Here is a 21,198-nt window from a genome sequence, read left to right as displayed (position 1 = left end):
TGAAAAGCTGACTGGCTAGGTGTGTCCTGAGGACTCGGTTGAGAACCTCTGCCATAAGCTATAACTTGCTTGGATCGGCAGGTATAATCCCATGTTCTATACAGAATGGCAAGCATAGCAGATCGAACAATTGTAGAAGGTGATAGCAAGGACTTTAATTCAACCAAATAATATTTATGCCTTATGGGGAGATTCTGTTTATGACACCTAAAAATTGTGCATGAAAATGGATTGGGATTGGGTGTGATTGCATGTGATGATCATAAGGTGGCCAAACAGGTAAAAGGCAATGGCAAAAGCTAGAAGGATGCTTGGGTGCATATAGAGAGGAATGGCCAGTAGGGTAAAGGAGGTGATGATGCCCTGTATAAGACTCTGGTGAAGACCTCATTTACAATATTGTGTACATTTCTAGAGACTGCACCTTCAAAAAGATATATAGATAGGATGGAGTCAGTCCAAAGGGAGGCTACTAAAATGGTCAGTGGTCTTCGTCATAAAGCATATGGGGACAGATTTAAAGATCTCAATATGGAAGAAAGGAGGGAGAGGGAAGATATCGTAGAGACATTTAAATACCTATACAGCATAAATGCACAGGAGGCAAGTCTATTTCAATTGAAAGGAAGCTCTAGAACAAGGGGACATAGGATGGAGGTGAAAGGGGATAGATTTGGAAGTAACCTGAGGAAATATTTATTCATGGAAAGGGTAAGGAAATCGTGGAAGTTGTGGTTGTGGATATGAAAACAGTATCTGAATTCAAGAGAGCTTGGGACAAGTGCATAGGATCTCTAAGGGAGTGATAGGGAGAGTGGATGTCATGGATGGGCAAACTGGATAGGCCATACGGTCTTTATCTGCCTACATTTTTCTCTGTTTCTGTGTTTCTATGATCAGATCATCGGCCCGGCTGGTTGGAATGGCAGGCTGAAGGCTGATATTCCAGTGAAGGGAATCTCAGGGACTTGGCTCAGGAACTGGTTTAGATATATGTATCTAACAAAGATGTGACCTTGCATCCAAATGAAGTTGGGGTTGTTTGTGGGTATATTAAGGTATAAAGGGAGAAGAGGAGGGAGGGAACAATCAGCTACTCAGGTTATACAGATCTATCTAGTTTTAGAAATTGCTTTCAACAGCAGTTTAATGCCATTTAGCAAGTTCATAAAATAACGTGAAATATTTTTTTAACAGACTATGAGGCATATTTTCAAAGCACTTAGCCTTCCAAAGTTCCATAGGTTTCTATGGAACTTTGGAAGGCTAAGTGCTTTGAAAATATGCCTGTATGTGGTTATCCCAGAAAACAAATAGAGCGGTATACTATAATTTATGACTAAAAGTCCACATTTTTCTTTCAATAGAAATTTTTTAGATTCATATTGAGTGAAACAGGTGGTACTGACACCAAGAAAACTATTTCCCTTTTCTCTCTCTAAGCTTTGGCTTAAGCAAAATGAATAGAATCAGCTTTGCTTCTGAAAAGAGCAGCTGGGTGTAAATAAAATGCCCAGAAGGACAAGTAATGAATGGGATTCCAACAGCTCCAGAGGGGGCCTAGGTCACAAGCATTTCTGGGATTGTCCCTTTCACACTGTATGTGGGATAAAGCAAAGCTCTCTGGCCCTCATGGCTGTGTGAAAGCTCCCCCGTTTAAGGAATTGCAGAGTCTTAGCTAAGCATTTTCATATCAAAGGGTAAGAAAGCAACTGTAAAAATAAACCGCATACTCGAAAGCTATGACAATTCATCTTGTCTTCGCTTCACATTTTTCTTTTAACATTGATTCAGTAATAGTTACCAGCAGCTTTCCCCCTGTGTAGGTCTAACACCATGTGCAAACAGAAGGGCCAGGTGGTTCATATTACAGAAATAGTGTTATAACCCTCCCGCGCATACAAAACATTTCTTTCAGTTGTCAGGAGCCAGTCAACTTTTTCAATAATTTTAACAAACACAAAAGCGCCACCTCATACAATTATTGAAGAGACTGTCTCCAGAGTTAAACTGAGCAATTTGGTAACTGAGGGGCCCTTTTACCATGCTGCGGAAAGCACTAAGACTGGCGTACCGCGGGGCATGCTGAGGCTTTCTGCAGTACTTTTGATATGTGTTCATACTACTGGCATCTAAAAAATAAAAACTTTTTCCTCAAGTGGGCACATCTGTGCTAATCATTTACCTCCCCCCTCCCCCATTTACTAAGCCATGCTAACAGATGCCGTGCGGTAATGCCGACACAGTCCGTTCACTTTAAATAGGCTGTGTCGCCATTGCTGCGCGGCAGCTGCTAGCATGGCTTAGTAAACGGGGGGGGGGGGTTAGTGCAGCTATATTACCATGCGCTAACTGATTAGCGCACGATTAGAGTGTGAGCCGTTACTGCCTACAAAACAGGTGGCGATAAGGACTCACGTGCTAATGTTTGCTAATGGCCATGCACTAATGGCAACTTTAGCACATGATATACAAACTGTTGCACAGTTATAGATGAATATTCCCAACATAAGACTGTGCTCAATTGTTTTTACACTCTTGTGGTGCAATCACAATGGACTTAAAGAGATTTTTTTAGGAGGAAAAGACCTCAGAAGCCTACAGTGCTCAGTGCCGAAGAACGGACAATTATAGCACTTAATAGGCACTATGCTCAATCATAGGTCAGAAAAACCTCCATTTTCTGTTTTGTTAATCTTTAATTAAAATATCAAACTGAGAGTATCCAAGCACAAACATCCAACACTTAGCTTAATGATTGAGCATAGTGATTGCACCACAAGAGTGTAAAAACAATTGAGCACAGTCTTACGCTGGGACCTTTAGCACATGGTCACTAAATCGGAAAATGAAAAATTGGCCATTTTCTGAACATGGCAAAAATTGGCCTTAGAGCATGGAAAAGAGCTGTGTAATGTCACGTTTTGCCACAGATTAGTAAAAGGACCTCTAAAAGTGTCACCTTTTTCATCACATTTATACCCCTCTTCCCCCAACAGTAAATTTAAAAAATAAACACTAGTAAATTGTTAGCAATAATGCAACATGCAACAAATAAAGAAAAATGTTTATGAATCCTAGATAGCAATGCGTACCATCAGATTGATGGAGCCCTTTGCATTGAGATATTCATGGTTCTAAATACCGAGTATAGTGATTCATCCCAGAAGGGGTTATTCCTGTTACGATTTTTATAAAAAAAGGAAGAAATATGTCATGTCTCTTCTGCATGCACACTGTGATTACAACCAGGAGGTATTCTGTGAGCATTCATGCATAGGTGTACAGCAAAATAAAACAGTCCAGATGGAGTCAGGCAGACTTAATTATGGTTTGCATTAAGCTAACTGGACAGAGCCTTATAATGTCATTGATGAGAAAGCTGTGTGTGCAGTTTTTGAGAGCACCTTTTTTATGCACATATTTCTTTACATAGAAATTTTTTAGATTGTACATTTTAGGACATATTCAGTGAAAGAGGTGATACCAACACCAAGAAAACCTAAATTCTCTCTGTTTTCTCCCACTAAGCTTTGGCTAAGATTTTTCTCGCAAGCAAAAGTGAGTAGAATTGGATCTACAAAATGTATTCTATTCTATTTGAGTCTTATATGCCATTTTCCATAAAGGATTCTCAGCAGTTTACAATAAGGAAATGAAGCTCTTCATACAGAGTGGTGACATCTCAAGGAATAAGAGGAAGAAGAAATCAGTTGCACTGGTGGTCTTCAAGACATATCTGTTTGCAGTGGCGTTCCTAGCCTGGATGGCACCGGGGCAGATCGCTGATGCGCCCCCCCCCCCCGCCTGCGAAATGACACCTTTCCCCCCCCCCCCCCGGCGAAATGACACCCTCCCCCCCGGTGCACGCCACTGGGGGGGTGCCATGGCGCGCGCCTGTGGGCTCCGACTTCGCTAACTTCGCTCGTTCGCTGCAGCTCCCTCTGCCTCGGAACAGGAAGTAACCTGTTCCGGGGCAGAGGGAGCTGCAGCGAACGAGCGAAGTTAGCGAAGTTGGAGCCCACAGGCACGTGCAACGGCACCCCCCAGTGGCGTGCACCCGGGGCGGACCGCCCCCACCGCCCCCCCCCCCCCTTGGTACGCCACTGTCTGTTTGATAAGTCTTCAAAACAATAAGAAATCCAGGGCTCTGATAGGAGACTACTGAAACTTCTGCCTAAGGGTCAAAGGAAATAGAAAAGCAAATAGAATGTTAGGCATTATTAGGAAAGGAATGGAAAACAAAAATGAGGATGTTATTATAATGCCTTTGTATCGCTCCATGGTGCGACTGCACCTCAAATATTGTGTTCAATTCTGGTCGCTGCATCTCAAAAAAGATATAGTGGAATTAGAAAAGGTGCAGAGAAGGGCGACAAAAATGGGGGATGGGACAACTTCCCTATGAGGAAAGGCTAAAGCGGCTAGGGCTCTTCAGCTTGGAGAAAAGGCGGCTGAGGGGAGACACGATAGAGGTCTATAAAATAATGAGTGGAGTTGAATGGATAGATGTGAAGCGTCTGTTTACACTTTCCAAAAATACTAGGACTAGGGGGAATGCGATGAAGCTACAAAGTAGTAAATTTAAAACGAATCGGAGAAAAGCTTTCTTCACTCAACGTGTAATTAAACTCTGGAATTCGTTGCCAGAGAATGTGGTAAAGGCGGTTAGCTTAGCGGAGTTTATAAAAGGTTTGGACAGCTTCCTAAAGGAAAAGTCCATAGACCATTATTAAATGGACTTGGGGAAAATCCACTATTTCTGGGATAAGCAGTATAAAATGTTTTGTACTTTTTTGGGATCTTGCCAGGTACTACTACTACTACTACTTGACATTTCTAAAGCGCTACTAGGATTATGCGGTGCTGTACAATTTAACATAGAAGGACAGTCCATGCTCAAAGGAGCTTACAGGTATTTGTGACCACTGTTGGAAACAGGATGCTGGGCTTGATGGACCTTTGATCTTTCCCAGTATGGCAATATTTATCTCTTACAAACATTCTAATGTAACTTCTTGAGAGTCACATTCAGAATGGTAAACAGATCAAGCAGTCCCATCTTAAGGGGTCTACATATAAGAGTACATTATCACTAACTCAAGTTTTCAACATTTGCTAAATGCTCGAAAGATAACACTTTAGTGCAATAGTCCATGGGATTAATATGGTCTAATTCAAAAATGACTAAAATGGCCTGAATAACATGCTAAGTAGCTCAGAAAAATAATTATAATTGGTTATTGCTAATCAGGTTAAGCACTGAGATTTGCATTATCCCAGTAAACTGAAAACATTATTGTAACTATACTGCTTGCAGTGAAGATTTTGTGCTGCTTTGGAACAGGATACTGGGCTTCATGGACCTTCGGTCTGTCCTAGCATGGCAACACTTATGTACCATCCCCTGAGGTGTCCAGCTACTCCCCTTCTCTTTTTTGTTACATTTGTACCCTGTGTTTTCCCACTCATGGCAGGCTCAATGCAGCTTACATGGGGCAATGGAGGGTTAAGTGACTTGCCCAGAGTCACAAGGAGCTGCCTGTGGTTGAAGTGGGAATTGAACTCAGTTTCTCAGGACCAAAGTCCACCACCCTAACCACTAGGCCACTCCTCCACGCCACTTCCCTACTCCACTTCCCTACTCTCCCAAGGTTTCCAGCATCTCCTTCCTTCCTTCCTTCCTTCCTTCCTTCCTTCCTTCCCACCCCCTGTCTCCCACATGTCCAGCATCAGTCCCTTGTCCTTCCTCTCCCCCTACCAGGTCTACCTCACTCCTGGTATCAAATGCTGTTGCTGCAACAACCCCACCAAGTCAGTTTGGGCCTGTGGCTCTAAACCAGAGGCAATGCAATTGTGCAGGGCCTTGAGCATCCACACAAGCTCACAGCCTGCTGTGTCCTTCTCCTTCAAACTTTCTGTTTTAGAGGGCATGAGACATGGAAGATCTGAGCTGCACACATGCTCAAGGCCCTGTGTCAGCTGGGCCAATTCTGAATTAGTCATGCTGACTGCCGCTCTGGTACTTCCCATGAAATTGAGCTGCCTATTCTGTAGTCGGGCCTACCCTGTTGAGCAGCAATCCTTATCTCCCTGGGAAAAGTCCCACCATTCCACTCCCTGAAGTAATAACTCTTTTTCCCAAAGTTTAAACCTTCCTGTGGTATTTGGGGGAGAAATGAGGCAAGAGAGAGATGGCCAAGGTCCTGCCTCATAGTGGCAGCAAAATTAAAATAGTGCTGACTGATCTCATACTGGCCATGTTTTGAGGTGCATTTATAGGACATAGTCCAGTGTAAAGTTAACTGTGCTGGCAAGGACTTTGATGTCACTAGGTGGGAGTAGTGGAAGGAGGATTTGACCTCTTCTCTCTGGTGTTAGGAAGGCAGAGGGACTTCTGTTAAATACCACATATTATATTAGCTACCACTTTATCAAGCTTTTTCATCCAGTGCACTAAGACTTTTATACCCTTTAATTCATCAGCCACTAAAATGACCACCAAGATAAATCTTAAAATTGGTGTTCTCAGACACCATGGTGAAAGGAAATGTTTCAGTATGTGAATAATTTGGAACGTGCTACTAACTCAGGCAGACTCAACCATTCCGGAAACAAAAGCAAACTGTGGAATCCCATAAGTAGGAATTGTATCCATACAAAATCAAAGACTCATTTCAATGTTATGATTGAAAATTTCCTTCACGCTTACACCTCAGAGCATGCCTTGTCCCCTCCCCATCACCAGTGCTCCTATTTCTTCTTATTTCTGTAAGATTTAGTCCAATACAGTTATAACTTTATCTACTGATGAATGATAATGTCCGTCTATACACAACTGGTTCACAATTCAGTTTTGGTTTCCAGTATCTGAAACTAAGCTTATTCCTACCTTTTTCACTTTAAAGATCCATTCCTTTTATTAAGCAGAATGGCCCCTATGTGCACAAATGAAAACGTAGTCAGCTTGTGAATCTCATTTCCTTTTTCTGGACACTTTCCAACTTAATAATGATCTGTTTAACTGCAGCACTCTTTTCATCAGAGGATGTATTCACATTAATCACAGTGTAGCTTAATGAGGCAGGTTATTTCCTGCCCCTGCAGATTCTAATTACTCAGTGTCCTTTGCTTGGAATGGAGTGTAGCCTAATGGTTAGAGTACCAAAGACAGGTTCAAATCCCACTGCAGCTCCTCATGATGGTTGTGAAAGTCACTTAGGGGTCCTTTTACTAAGGTGCGCAGAAAAATGGGCTGCGCTAATGTAGGCGTGTGTTTTGGGCGCATGCAGATCCATTTTTCAGCGTGCCTGCAAAAAAGTGCCTTTTTTTAAAATTTTTGCCGAAAGTGGATGTGTGGTAAAAATCTAAATTGGCACGTGTACATTTTGGGTCTGAGACCTTACTGCCAGCCATTGACTTAGCGGTAAGGTCTCATGTGTTAACTGCTGTGTGATAATCGTCTACACGCATAGAATGATGATTACCACCCGGTTTATGCCTTGCATCAGAAAATGAATATTATTTTCCGGCACGTGTAGCAGATGCACATCAATAATGAAATTACCACAAGGACCATGCAGTAGCTGGGTTGTAACTCAAGACTGACGCGCGTTGGGTGCATGTAGGCGCCTACGCAGCTTAGTAAAAGGGCCCCTTAGGTGGCAATTCAGTAAAGTAGTACCTAATGTTAGGCACCACAAGGGGGCACACCTAAGTCATTGTAAAATAGTAGTGTAAATCAACTTTGGTGGGCCTAATGGTAGGCACAATCACTTATGTCATGTCAGTGGCAGGCGTAAGAGGGCACCTTGCAATGCACACAACTGATAGTATTCTGTAAATTGCATATGTCACTAGGCAACACACCTATGCTCCTCCCACATTAACACCCCCTTGCAGTTATATACTTTATATACTATCCCATGATATTCAGCCAGTGGCAGGCAGCTTAGCTGCCACTGCTGGCCCCAGATATTCAATGCCAGGCCGTTTCCAGTTCCAGTGACCAGCATTGAATATCTGGAAGGTTTTTGACTGGCTCTAACTTAACCGGCTATGTGAATATTCAGTGCAGACCAGTTAATAGTAGGCAAAGATAGCAACCCAATTTGCCTGCTAAACTTAACTTAGCCAGCCAGCACTTGAATACTCACAGATAGCCCGCTAGCTGCTATGCACTGAGTTTATTTATTTATTTAGATTTTGCTCACAAGTTTTCCAGTAGTAGCTCAAGGTGAGTCATTCAGGTACACTGGATATTTCTCTGTCCCAGGAGAGCTCACAATCTAAGTTTGTACCTGAGGCAATGGAAGGTTAAGTGACTTGCCCAAGATCACAAGCAGCAACAGCAGGATTTGAACCGGCCACCTCTGGATTGCAAGACCAGTGCTCTAACCACTAGGCCACTCCTCTTCTGATATTTAGTGGAAATAACTGGCTATCTCATGATGAATATTAGCACTTCACCAGGGCCAGCAGAATGTGGTAATCAGGGTATGCACGGCAGGGGGCGCCAACATTCGAGGGGCGTCAGAAACTGCCATGCTTACCCATTGCACTGCACTCCACTACTAAACTAAACCTGACTTGGCATGCCCCTACATTAATGCACGTAAATAGTGCCTAAATCTAGACACTCCTTATAGAATTGTCTTTTTCTCCTCCACTGCCTCAGGTACAAACTTAGTGGGTAGTTCTATAACTTGGCACCTCCAATTAGGTTCACCAATGCTGTGTGCTAAGCGTCAGTTCTATAACAACATATGTGCACCAAGATGCCATTATAGAGTACTAAAGTAAACCTGACTTGGCATGCCTAAATTTAGGTGCAACCATTTATGTTAGGTCAATGGCAGACATAAATGAGTGTGCCTAATGCCCCATGCAAAGTGTGCAACTTAAAATATTCTATAACTTTTATGCACATTTTGGAGAAATACCAATGCTACATGATGCAAGGTTCCACTTAGGAATCACAGCCCAGGAAAAGGACTTTGGTGTCATCATTGATAATGCGTTGAAACCCTCTGCTCAATGTGCAGCGGCGGCTAAGAAAGCAAATAGAATGTTTAGTATTATTAGGAAAGGAATGGAAAGCAAAACTGAGAATGTTAAAATGCCTTTCAGGGGCATTTTCAAAAGAGAAGAACGCCCATCTTCCGACACAAATCGGGAGATGGGCGTCCTTCTCTCAGGGTCGCCCAAATCGGCATAATTGAAAGCCGATTATGGTCGTCCTCAACTGCTTTTCGTCGCGGGGCGTGTCGGCAGTGTACTGAAAGTGGGACGGGGGCGTGGTTAAGAGATGGGCATCCTCGGCCGATAACGGAAAAAAGAAGGGCGTCCCTGACGAGCATTTGGTCGACTTTACTTGGTCCATTTTTTTTCACGACCAAGCCTCGAAAAGGTGCCCGAACTGACCAGATGACCACCAGAGGAAATCGGGGATAACCTCCCCTTACTCCCCCAGTGATCACCAACCCCCTCCCACCCCCCCCCCAAAAAAAAAAATTAAAAAACATTTTTCCAGCCTCTATGCCAGCCTCAAATGTCATACCCAGCTCCATCACAGCAGTATGCAGGTTCCTGGAGCAGTTTTTAGTGGGTGCAGTGCACTTCAGGCAGGTGGACCCAGGCTGATCCCCCCCACCTGTTACTCTTGTGGTGGTAAATGGGAGCCCTCCAAATCCCACCCAAAACCCACTGTAGCCACATGTAGGTGCCCCCCTTCACCCCTTAGGGCTATGGTAGTGGTGTACAGTTGTGGGGAGTGGGTTTGGGGGGCTCAGCACCCAAGTTAAGGGAGCTATCCACCTGGTAGCAATTTGTGAAGTCCACTGCAGTGCCCCCTAGGGTGCCCGGTTGGTGTCCTGGCATGTGAGGGGGACTAGTGCACTACAAATGCTGGCTCCTCCCACAACCAAATGCCTTGGATTTGGTCATTTTTGAGATGGGCGTCCTCGGTTTCTATTATCGGCAAAAACCGAGGTCACTCATCTCTATGGTCGACGATCTCAACATTTAGGTCGACCATCTCTAAGGTTGACCTAAATGTTGAGATTTGGGCGTCCCCAACCGTATTATCAAAACGAAAGATGGGCATCTATCTTGTTTCGATAATACGGGTTTCCCCACCCCTTCGCCAGGACATCCTTAGAGATGGACGCCCTTAGATATGGTCATCCCTGTTCGATTATATCCCTCCACCTGTCGTTCCATGGTGCGACTTCACCTCGAATACTGTGTGCAATTCTGGTCACCACATCTCAAAAAGATATAGTGGAATTAGAAAACGTACAAAGAAGAGCGATGAAAATGATAAGGGTGGTGGGATGACTTCCCTATGAGGAAAGGCTAAAGCAGAGCTTGATGGCTGAGGGGAGATATGATAGAAGTATATAAAATAATGAGTGAAGTAGAACAGGTAGTCGTGAATCATTTGTTTACTCTTTAACATACTAGGACTAGGGGGCATGCAATGAAGCTACAAAGTAGTAAATTTAAAACAAATCAGAGAAAATATTTCTTCACGCAGCGTGTAATTAAACTCTGGAATTTGTTGCCAGAGAATGTGATAAAAGCAGTTAGATTAGCGGGGTTTAAAAAAGGTTTGGATAGCTTTCTAAAAGAAAAGTATATAAGCCAATATTAAGATGAATTGGGGAAAATCTACTGTTTATTTCCCAGGATAAACAGCATAAAATGTATTGTACTGTTTGAGATCTTGCCAGGTACTTGTAACCTGGATTGCCCATTGTTGGAAACAGGATGCTGGGCTTAATGGACCTTCGGTCTGTCTCAGTATGGCAACACTTATGTACTTATGTAAATTGATTTTGTTTGGACAGTAGTGAGCCAAATACAGTATATTAAGTATCAAGTGCTGAGACAAGAGCACTCTGGAGAACAGGTTACACATACATTAACTGATGAGGAGGCAGTTTTCTTCACTTTTATTTGTGGTGTTAAGAATAGGTGGTCGGTTTCTAATTTAGAAGCTGTTCTACCTCCTTTTTAAATGCTAGTGCCAGCAGCCTGGTTCCATCCCAGTTAAGGTAAAGCCCATAGGCTTCTCTTTCCCCAGAATGTTGCCCAGTTCCTAAGAAATCTAAATCTATCATCCGTGCATCATCATCATCACAATCATTTATTGAGACTCTAGAGATCTGCCTGCCTCTTGGGCCCTGTATGTGGAATGGGGAGCATATCTAAAAATGCTACCCTGGAGGTTTTGGATTGCAACTGTCAATGTAAGAGCCTAAATTCGACTTCCAAAACCTCTCTCTTACATTTTCCTATGTACCAACACAGCCAACTCATCCCCAGAACTATCTAAAATGTTATCTAGTTGGCATGTGAGGTCTACCACCTTTGCACCAGGCAGGCAAGTAACCCAAGTGATCCTCATGTCCACCAGCCAGCCATTTATCTATATGCTTAATAATTGAATCAGCAACTAAAACTGCCATCCCAGCCCTTCCCTCCTAGGCAGAAGTCCCTGGAAGAGACAGCCTTAGTGACTGGAGTCTTGGGAAGAAGTGAGACAAGGGAAATCAAAGAGCTAGGAGGTGAGAGGAGATGGAAAGTTTCTGAGTAGGTGAAAAGTAAAAAGGAGGGTATATAGAGGACTGGTGGGTGTGAAAGTGGGTGAAACCTGAATGGACAGAGAGGTAGAGAAGAAAAAAAGGGAGGAAAGAGATAAAAGCAAAAAATTAATATATCAGAGACATAGTGGAAAAATGGAACAAGTCAAGAGAAAAGAGGCAAAAGAGTAAATGGACATCAGCCACTGGAAAGAAAGTTAGCAGAAGACAGGAAAGCAGAAAAGAGAAATTGGGACCAACATGATTGAAAAATAAAATGACCAAAGATAGGAAAACAGCAAAGACAGGAAAAAGTGATTTATTTTGAACATATCAACTAGAGTTCGCTTTGGGATGTGCATCACGGATCTTTGAATTTCTATTTTTTTTTCTTCAGTGTTTCAGTACATGCTGAGTTTTTTTTTGAATTCCCAGTTCAAATTTTGCCCTTATATATCTATTTCTAATTTGTGTTCCTTGTTCTTTATTTGATGAGGGTCTCTGCCTGTTTATTGTGTGTGACTGAGATGCAGTATTCTGTTTACATGTAGTTTCTGTGTAGAGATCTATAGCAGTCCCACTTGTTCAGTTTTATCTGTAGTAAGTGTACTGGTGTTTTAGGGCCAGCGTAATGTTGGTAATGCTGCCTGCTGATAGATAAGGCTCTTGCTGTTTGAATTATAGGATTAGTGCTTGTGTTTATGACATGTTTGCGACATTTATTTTGTTAGGCATTTTTTCAGGTTTCTTGGTAATGGAGGGGTTTATGTTGCTTTTGCTCAGATGGCATGAGAATCACATTATATTTTTGTATGGTGACTTCCATGGAGAAATGTCCTAGTTCTGATCTGCAGCTGTTGTTAGGGGAAGGTTGGGGTTCTGTACATATAGAACACATTGAGGGGCATTTTCAAAAGAAAAGTGTAAATCAGAATTTGGGCGTTTTACAAAGATGTCCGAATTCTGAACAGAAAAGAAGGCCATTTTCGAAAAGAAGGACGTCTATCTTTTGTGTTCGAAAATACTATGGATTTTCTGTGATTTGGTCAACCTTTTTTTTTGGTCCATTTTCGAACAAAAGACATCCAAATGTAAGATGTCCAAAACAGAGGAGGAGTGGCTTAATGATTAGTGCAGTGGGCTTTGATACTGGCAACATGGGTTTAATTCCCACTGCTCCTCCTTATGACTTTGGGCAAGTCAAATGTACAAGGGGCATTTTTGGATATGACATCTAAGTCTGAATTTGGATGTTTTTTGTAAAACGTCCAAAAACAGAACAAGAAAGGTCATTTTCTACAAAAAAAAAAAAGTATATCTTTTGAAAATGCTGTTTGGAAAAATGTTTTCTGATTTGGATGTTTTATTTTTTGGTCCATTTTCAAACAAATACATCCAAATGCAAAATGTACAAAATACACAAGAACATCCATAATAAATTGAAACCATTCACATGTTCTACATGTGGTAAAAGCTTTGGTTGTAATGTAAATCTCAAAGTGCATCAGAAAGTCCACATAGGAGAGAGACCATTTGCATGTATGGAGTCTGATAAAAGCTTTGGTCAGAAGGTAAACCTCACAATGCACCAGAGAATACACACAGGAGTGAAACCATTTACATGTCCTGAGTGTGGTAAAAGCTTTGGTTGGGAAGAAAGCCTCACATGGCATCAGAGAATCCACACAGGGATTAAACCATTTACATGAACTGAGGAGATAAAAACTCCAGTTGCATTGGGACGGGTAATTAGGAAATGTACACTCTTCCTATGAAGTATGGAAAAATAGCACTCTGGTATTTAGATATATGTAATGAGACCTTCATTTATAGATCTGAATTCAAAGCCCAAATCTAATGATAAACAATAGACACAAGGCTCAGATGTTATAAAAAAAAAAAATAGAAAGATTGGCATCAGATAGAATAGTGGAAAAGTGACATCCCAGGAAAGCAATAGGGCATCCTTGGGGGCACTGCAGTGGACTTTATAAAATGCTCCTAGGTACACATCTCACCATTTCTCCCTTACCTTGTCTGTTGAGCCACCCAAAACTCACTACCCCCAACTGTACACCACTACCATAGCCCTTACAGGTGAAGGGTGCACCAATATGTGGGTACAGTGGGTTTCTGCTGGGTTTTGGAGGGCTCACAGTTTCCTCCACAAATGTAACAAGTAGGGGGAGGGAGAAACCTGGGTCCACCTGTCTGCAGTGCACTGCACCACTACTAGACTACTCCAGGGATCTGCATGCTATTCTAATTGACCTGAGTATAGCATCTGAGGCTGGCGAGTAATATTTTTAATCACATTTTATTTGGGGTGGGAGGGGGATAGTGACCACTGGGAGGGGGTAAGGGGAGGTGATCCCCAAGTGGTAATTTGGGGTAGCTCTTGTGTGGAGTAGAGGAGTAGCCTAGTGGTTAGTGCAGAAGACTTTGGTCCTGGGAAAGTGGGTTCAATTCCCACTACAGCTATTTACTATAAAAACAGGTCTAGCTCAGAACATCTGCATCTTTGTTTTGTTCCATTATTTCTGAAAGACGTCCATGTCTTAGGAACACCCAAGTCCCGCCTTGAACACACCTCTGGCATGCCCCCTTGAGATTTGGACGTCCTTCTGACAGACTTCAGATAAAGACATCCAAAAAAGAGGTTTTGATAATATTGATTTGGACGTTTCTGTGAGATAAACGTCTAAATGGTGACGTTTGTCACTTTTTGGACATCTATCTCTTTTGAAAATGAGCCTGATTGACATTTAACTCATAACTGTTATATTGTGTCAGACGGAAGGTCTATGGGGGTCATCTATGCAGTATGTCACATATGCATGCATCAAGCATCAGGTGTGCCTCAACTGAAAAAAATATTGAGAAACACTGCTGTACCTAATATGTTCTGCTAGAAATGTAAATTTAACAATAAGGAAGATGTCATTTCCATTTCATTCCTTGCCAAAAGCACATAACTTCATGATATCATCTCTGCTCTTTTCCAGTACTGCTTAAGTAGAGCAGAAGCAAGGCGTGATGCAGCAAAAGTGGCTTTGATCAATTCCCTCTTCAATGAATTGCCCAGTCGCAGAATCACAAAGGAATTCATTCTAGATAGCGTTCAAGAAGCTGTGTCATCAACTAGCGTAAGTGACAAACGGGCTTTCTTTATTAACGTTATTATCAATTTGGATAATAAGAATTTCAGGCCATAAGTAAAAAGTTAAAGTGATTTATTTAGAAGTATCCAGAATGTTCATCCCATTTTCATTTGTCTAGAAAAGACACAGGAAAAGAATACATGAATAATTACTCAAGGTTCGTCTTTCTAAAATGTTTTTATAAGCGAACTGAATGGGGAGCACTCTTTTTAAAAGTAAACCAAGAAAGTCTCATTGATGTATAAAAATGGAGGACAGTCTTGCTCTTGTCTGTAAACAGTAGTGATGCTGAACACATTGGTCATAAACTCTATTTCTGGTGGAAACTCAAGGATATAATTCTGCAGCAAGAAATACTGCAGCAAGAATTACGTGCGCTTACTGCTTGCTAAAAAAGAAGTACTGCCAGACTACCGCAGCATCCCGGCAGTAGTTCCCACCCCCAGCACGTTGTCATATCCAGCGCTGCATAGCGCTGGTGTCTACACAGCAATAATCAGGCAGTGTCGCATCCTGCCCAGTTACTGCTGGATTAGTGTGGGAGCCCTTACCACCACCTCAATGGGTGGCGGTAAGGGCTTCCCCTGAAATGGCCACATGGCAAGTGCTTTATTTGCCACACAGCCATTTCCTGCAGAAAAGCAAGACCTACCTTTTACCTGCTGTGGTAAAAGGGGACCTCAGCATGCATCAAATACACACGCTGACACCAGTACAGGCCCCCTTTTGGCACAGCTTGGTAAAAGAGGCCCTTAGATAGCCTTCAGGTTTGTACACAGCACATAAGAAATTAATAAGTATTGCTAAAGAGACAGAATTGCTTAATAACAGTGACTGTTATTAAGTTACATATATAACTTATCCATTTACCTTTATGCAGATTATTAACAATCCTATCCATTCAAATAGAATCACTGAAAATACACGTATAATTTTCAAAGGATATCTTGAAAGTTATAGCTGCAGCTTATGTGGTCTGACTGGAATGGATAAACTTTCTGCTAAGGAGCTAAATACTGCCAATCACAGGATAACATTTAGCTTCACCCCATAGACTGCCCCAAATAACACCCCATTTTTAGTATGGATAACTCTGGCCATCTAGCTACTTAAATAGCCAAAGCTATCTATTGTATTTAAATGCCTGTCAATTCTTGTATAAAATATTTATGTGGTCAGCACTTATACTGTTAGTGACAGTGCTTTTCAATACAGACCTGTTTACTCAGGTATTTGGTTAGGTGTATATACTGTGGTACCTCGGTTTTTGTCGATAATCTGTCCAAAAACAATCGGCGAAATCCAAAACCAACGAAAACCGAGGCAATTATTTCCATATGGAATTGTTTGGCTAGACGCGCGGGGTGATGCTCACACAACGAGAAACAACGCCACACTGAGCAGGAGAACATGTGGATCGTTCTTTGTTTTCACAAAATTAGCACCGAGGTCATGTGGGCATGCCGACCAAATATGAGACAATTTTTTTGCAGAAAAAATCGACGAAACCCCAAACCGACGATAACCAAAGTCAACGAAAGCTGAGGTACCACTGTACCATAGGGAAGTGTACTATCCCAGAGATAAAACTATGGCGTGTGCACTACCTAGGGCAGTGGTTTGGAGGCACCCCAGCCAGTCAGGTTTTCAGGATACCCACAATGAATATTCATGAGAGAGATTTGCATGCATTGCCTCCACTACATGTAAATCTCTTTCATGGGGTGCCTCCAGGACCAGGTTTGGGAACCACTGGCCTAGTGTATTATGTACACAGGTCTCTAGTCCTGAAATCACCCTCTGTTAAGCAACAATAAGCATTCTAACAGGATAAATTCCTTGCTAGCAAAGAATTGTTACAGACTTATCAGCTAATAAGGTAAATCTAGAAATATTGTCTTAACAGTAGGTTCATTTTTAATGTCTAACTACTTATAACAACTTGTAAAAAGATGGCAGAAACACAAAGTAATATGGAAGTGCAGTGTGACAAAAAGCCCAGTCTGTTTCTCTGCATACAGATTAGTAGTTCTTTCATTATCAGTGCTGGGTGCAGACATCTGCCTGAATTCTGGAATCAGTCTTTGTGATTGGTTGGATCAAAGCTTACCGATTTCAGCAGTGCCAATCAGACACGCGCCATCATGTTGACATCTGATGTCCAGCTCTTTTAGTGTAGAGAGACAACATGCAGCCGAGCAATGTAGAAGTCTCAAATAGACTGGAAGCCTAGGCACCAGTTTCATCCAATAAATAGCAGGAATGAACATATTGAATTAGATTCTTTATTCACACACAGACAGAATGGCCAATTTTTATTGTCACAAGCCCAGGATGATTTGCAGTAGAATCCATGTTATTTTGGTTTTGGTACCACCACAAGCACAGAAGAACTATCCTCCACTGATACAGCACAGCAAACACACAACAGTAGAGAAGACTAAAAAAAAAAAAACTTTGCACAAATGGTGTCCAAAGAGGTTACTTTATTCAGTCTTCACAAAAGACCCTTGGTCTTCACAAAGACCCAACACGACCCATGTTGTGGCCAAACAATGGCCTGCCTCAGGGGTCCACATAAATACAGTAAATATGAATAAAAAATATACAATAAACAATATTTATAAATCCCAAAAATAAATAGACATAAAAAACTATACAATATAAAATACACTTGAGACATCCAAAATAAAAATCATTCAAAAACATGTATAAATTCTAGATAACATATATAAATACAATCTGAATCTATAAATATCTAGAAAATCATAAAAGACATCCTGAAAATGAAGCAAAGGGGAATAAATAAATAAATAAATAAATAAAAATAAGAAAATAAACCCAATTCAGATAAAGCTACAGGATAGGGACTCTTACCTAGATGTTGAGTCGAATATAAATTGTTCTCCTAAGAAACCACAACAAAACTATTTCTAAAAAAGAAAAAAGAAATAAATATGTATATAAACTTACAAAATAAAGTATGCCAGAAAAGGGCTTCAATGTAAACCCAAAAATACATATTTGCAATTAAAAAATATATGTATACAATACCAAATGTATATAAAACATCCCACTGAAATATCAACTAGACTTTTTTTGCTGTTCTTATTTATGATTCTTTAATACTATACCTTGTCTCAGACTTCTTTGCTATTTTGTCTAGTAATAAGTTTCTTAAATTGAAAAATCACTACTAACAGTAGAATTCTAGCCACTGACTTCAAGAGGTTAGGTTCTAAGGGGTCTTTTTACTAAGCTGCGGGAAAAAGAACCCTGCGGTAGCAGCAGGGGTCATTTTTCCTATGCACCAGGGCCCTTTTTGTTGCAGCTGGTAAAAGCCCCCCACCCAAAGAAATGACCAAGCAGTGAGAGAACTCTTACAACATGGCCATGCGTCAGGGAGCCCTTACTACCACCCATTGAGGTGGCAATAAGGGCTCCCTTGCTAACCCAGCGGTAATCGGGCAGCATTCGGTGATGCCCAATTACCATCGGGTTACCGCTATGCAAGCCACTTCTGTGGTGTTTGTTTTTCCCCTGGAAATGGCGCATGCTCAGGGCGGGACTACCACCGGCAGCTGCATTGAGCTGGCGGTAGTCCCCTAATAGCGAACGGTAAGCCTACATTTGGCCTACCGCCACTCTGTGAAAGGGCCCTTAAGTTAGAGAAACAGAAGGTCATTTAGAGGGACATTTTCAAATGGGGACGCCCATCTCTAAGGGCGCCCATCTCCGAGGATGGTGCCACGAAGGGGCGGGGCTGACCGTATTTTCGAATGAGATGGCCGGCCATCTTTTGTTTCAATAATACGGTTGGGGCCGGCCAAATGTCAGAGATGGCCGGGTTTGAGATGGCCGGCCTCGGTTTTCGCCGATAGTGGAAACCGAGGCCGGCCATTTCAAACCCGGCCAAATCCAAGGCATTTGGTTGTGGGAGGAGCCAGCATTTGTAGTGCACTGGTTCCCCTCACGTGCCAGGACACCAACCAGGCACCCTACAAGGCACTTCTAAAAAATGTTTTTTAATTTAAATAGCTCCCAGGTGCATAGCTCCCTTGCCTTGGGTGCTGAGCCCCCCAAATCCCCCCCCAAAACCCACTCCCCACAACTCTACAACATTACCATAGCCCTTATGGGTGAAGGGGGGTCCGCCTGCCTGAAGTCCACTGCACCCACTAAAACTGCTCCAGGGACCTGTATACTGCTACGATGGACCTGAGTATGACATTTGAGGCTGGCATAGAGGCTGGCAAAAAAAGTTTTTAAAGTTGTTCTTTTGAGGGTGGGAGGTAGTTAGTGACCACTGGAGGAGTCAGGGGAGGTGATCCCTGATTCCCTCCAGTGGTCATCTGGTTAGTTCGGGCACCTGAAACAAAAGGACCAAGTGAAGCCGGCGAAATGCTCGTCAAGGCCGGCTTTCTTTTTTCCATTATCGGGTGAAGCTGGCCATCTCAAAGCACGCCCCCGTTTCTGTTGGATTATTTGTAGTAAATAATTAGCAGATTTTAGTACACACAGCTTCAGCTTTAGAAATGTTAATTTCTTTCTTCATCTCTCTCTCATTCACCCCAGAATAATTCACTGCTGAGTCACTTTAAAGTTGAAGTAACAAAACATCTGTTTACTCACAGTTTGTAGTTAGATTATAATCAGACAGGCTTATATATACATATTACTATACATTTGTATTATCAGCTCCTTCCATGTGCTTAGATGGTAATGGATGCTCACACCACCATAGATCCTCTCAGGTTAGGAGAGATCATGAGCTCCATGTGCTCCATGTGCTGCATGTGCTGCATCTAACCCCCACAGGAAGTTGCATAGCTGTGTGACCTCTCTAAGTAATTTACATCAGAGGTCACAGAGTAATCACAGAGAAATAATAGGTGACAGGCAATGCATGTAAAATACAATACATTCCAACAAACCCCTTCTCATGCATAACTGTCATGCAATTATTTATTCATACAAAGTCCAAGCTTTATACGCAGATTCACAAAATGTTCTCTGGGTAACGGTTTGGTCATGATGTCAGCTGTCATCTCACTGGTGTGACAATAGTGTAGACTGATGACCCCTTCTTTCGCCAACTCTCGCACGTTGTGGTATTTCGTTGCGATGTGCTTGGTGCGTGACTGAACCTTGTCATTCTGTGACAGTCGGATGCAGCTCTGATTATCTTCCATTATCTGGATTGGTCTCTGTTCAGCTATTCCGAAATCCAGCAAAAGTTTTTCAATCCACATCAGTTCTCTGCACGCTTCCGATACGGCCACGTATTCAGCTTCTGTAGAAGACAAACTCACAATACTTTGTTTATGACTGGCCCATGAAATTTGTACATTTCCATACATAAACACATATCCACTTGTGGATTTATAATCAGAATGATCCCCTGCCCAATCTGAATCACAGTAACATATTAGTTTTGGATTACTATTGGTTGAAATCTTTAATTTACAATCAATGGTACCCTTTAAATACCTTACCATCCTTTTAACTGCAGTCCAATCTGATTTGGTAGGTGAGCTGACCCTTCTGCTCAAAATTCCTACTGCATTTGCTATATCAGCCCTGTATGTGGTAGCTAGATATAAAAGCTTACCTATGGCTGATCTATATTGGATGTTATCTGGTAAAGGTTCTCTTACTGTTTCATCCTTCAGAAAATCAGTGATCATGGGAGTGCTTACAACTTGGGCATCTTGCATACCTAAACTTTCAATAAGCTCATTTATTTTCTGCTTCTGGCTTAGAAGATAAGAACCATCATTTTGTTTCTCAATTTCTATACCAAGATAGTATGACACATTACCAAGTTCTTTTATCTCAACATTGTGGTTTAAACACTTTACAATGTCCTTGTACTCTTGCTCACTTTTGCTTGCAATGAGCAGATCATCAACAAAAGCTAAAATGTATGCATATTGTCCATTTGTGCACCTATTGTACAAACATTTATCTGCTTCACCTTGCTTAAATCCTAAATTTGTCAATATTTCATGCAATTTTTCATTCCAACATTTTGCACTTTGCTTTAATCCATAAAGACCTTTGTTTAATTTACACACTAGCTGTCTTTGTTTTGTATTTATGAAACCTGTTGGTTGTTCCATGTACAAGTCTTCAGTTATATCTCCGTGAAGAAATGCTGTTTTCACATCAATGTGTTTGACTTGCATGCCTTTTGAGACTGCAATGCTCAGAAGTGTTCTGATTGTCGTGTGTTTCACTACAGGTGCAAACACTTCATCAAAATCTTCTCCATATTTTTGAAGATATCCCTTTGCCACTAATCTGGCTTTATACCTTTCCACTTTTCCTTGTGCATTCCTTTTTAACTTGAATACCCATTTGCATCCTATAGCTTTCTTGCCAGGAGGTAATTTTGTAAGAATCCAAGTATTATTTTTATCCAATGCATCAATTTCTTCTTGTGCAGCTTT

The 21,198-nt window shown here is 41.8% G+C and overlaps 1 protein-coding gene across 1 annotated transcript in view; it reads left to right on the top strand.

The window, feature by feature from the left end:
• LIX1 (limb and CNS expressed 1) overlaps positions 1-21,198 on the top strand; it is a 181,449-nt gene that overhangs the window by 98,208 nt on the left and 62,043 nt on the right. Inside the window, exon 3 of the mRNA XM_030193411.1 lies at positions 14,591-14,731. Coding sequence (XP_030049271.1) covers positions 14,591-14,731 — 141 coding nt within the window. The remainder of the gene's footprint in view (positions 1-14,590; positions 14,732-21,198) is intronic.

Source organism: Microcaecilia unicolor, chromosome 2 (genome assembly GCF_901765095.1).
Source record: "Microcaecilia unicolor chromosome 2, aMicUni1.1, whole genome shotgun sequence".
NCBI classification, from domain to species: Eukaryota; Metazoa; Chordata; class Amphibia; order Gymnophiona; family Siphonopidae; genus Microcaecilia; species Microcaecilia unicolor.
This window is presented reverse-complemented; position numbering and strand designations above follow the sequence as displayed.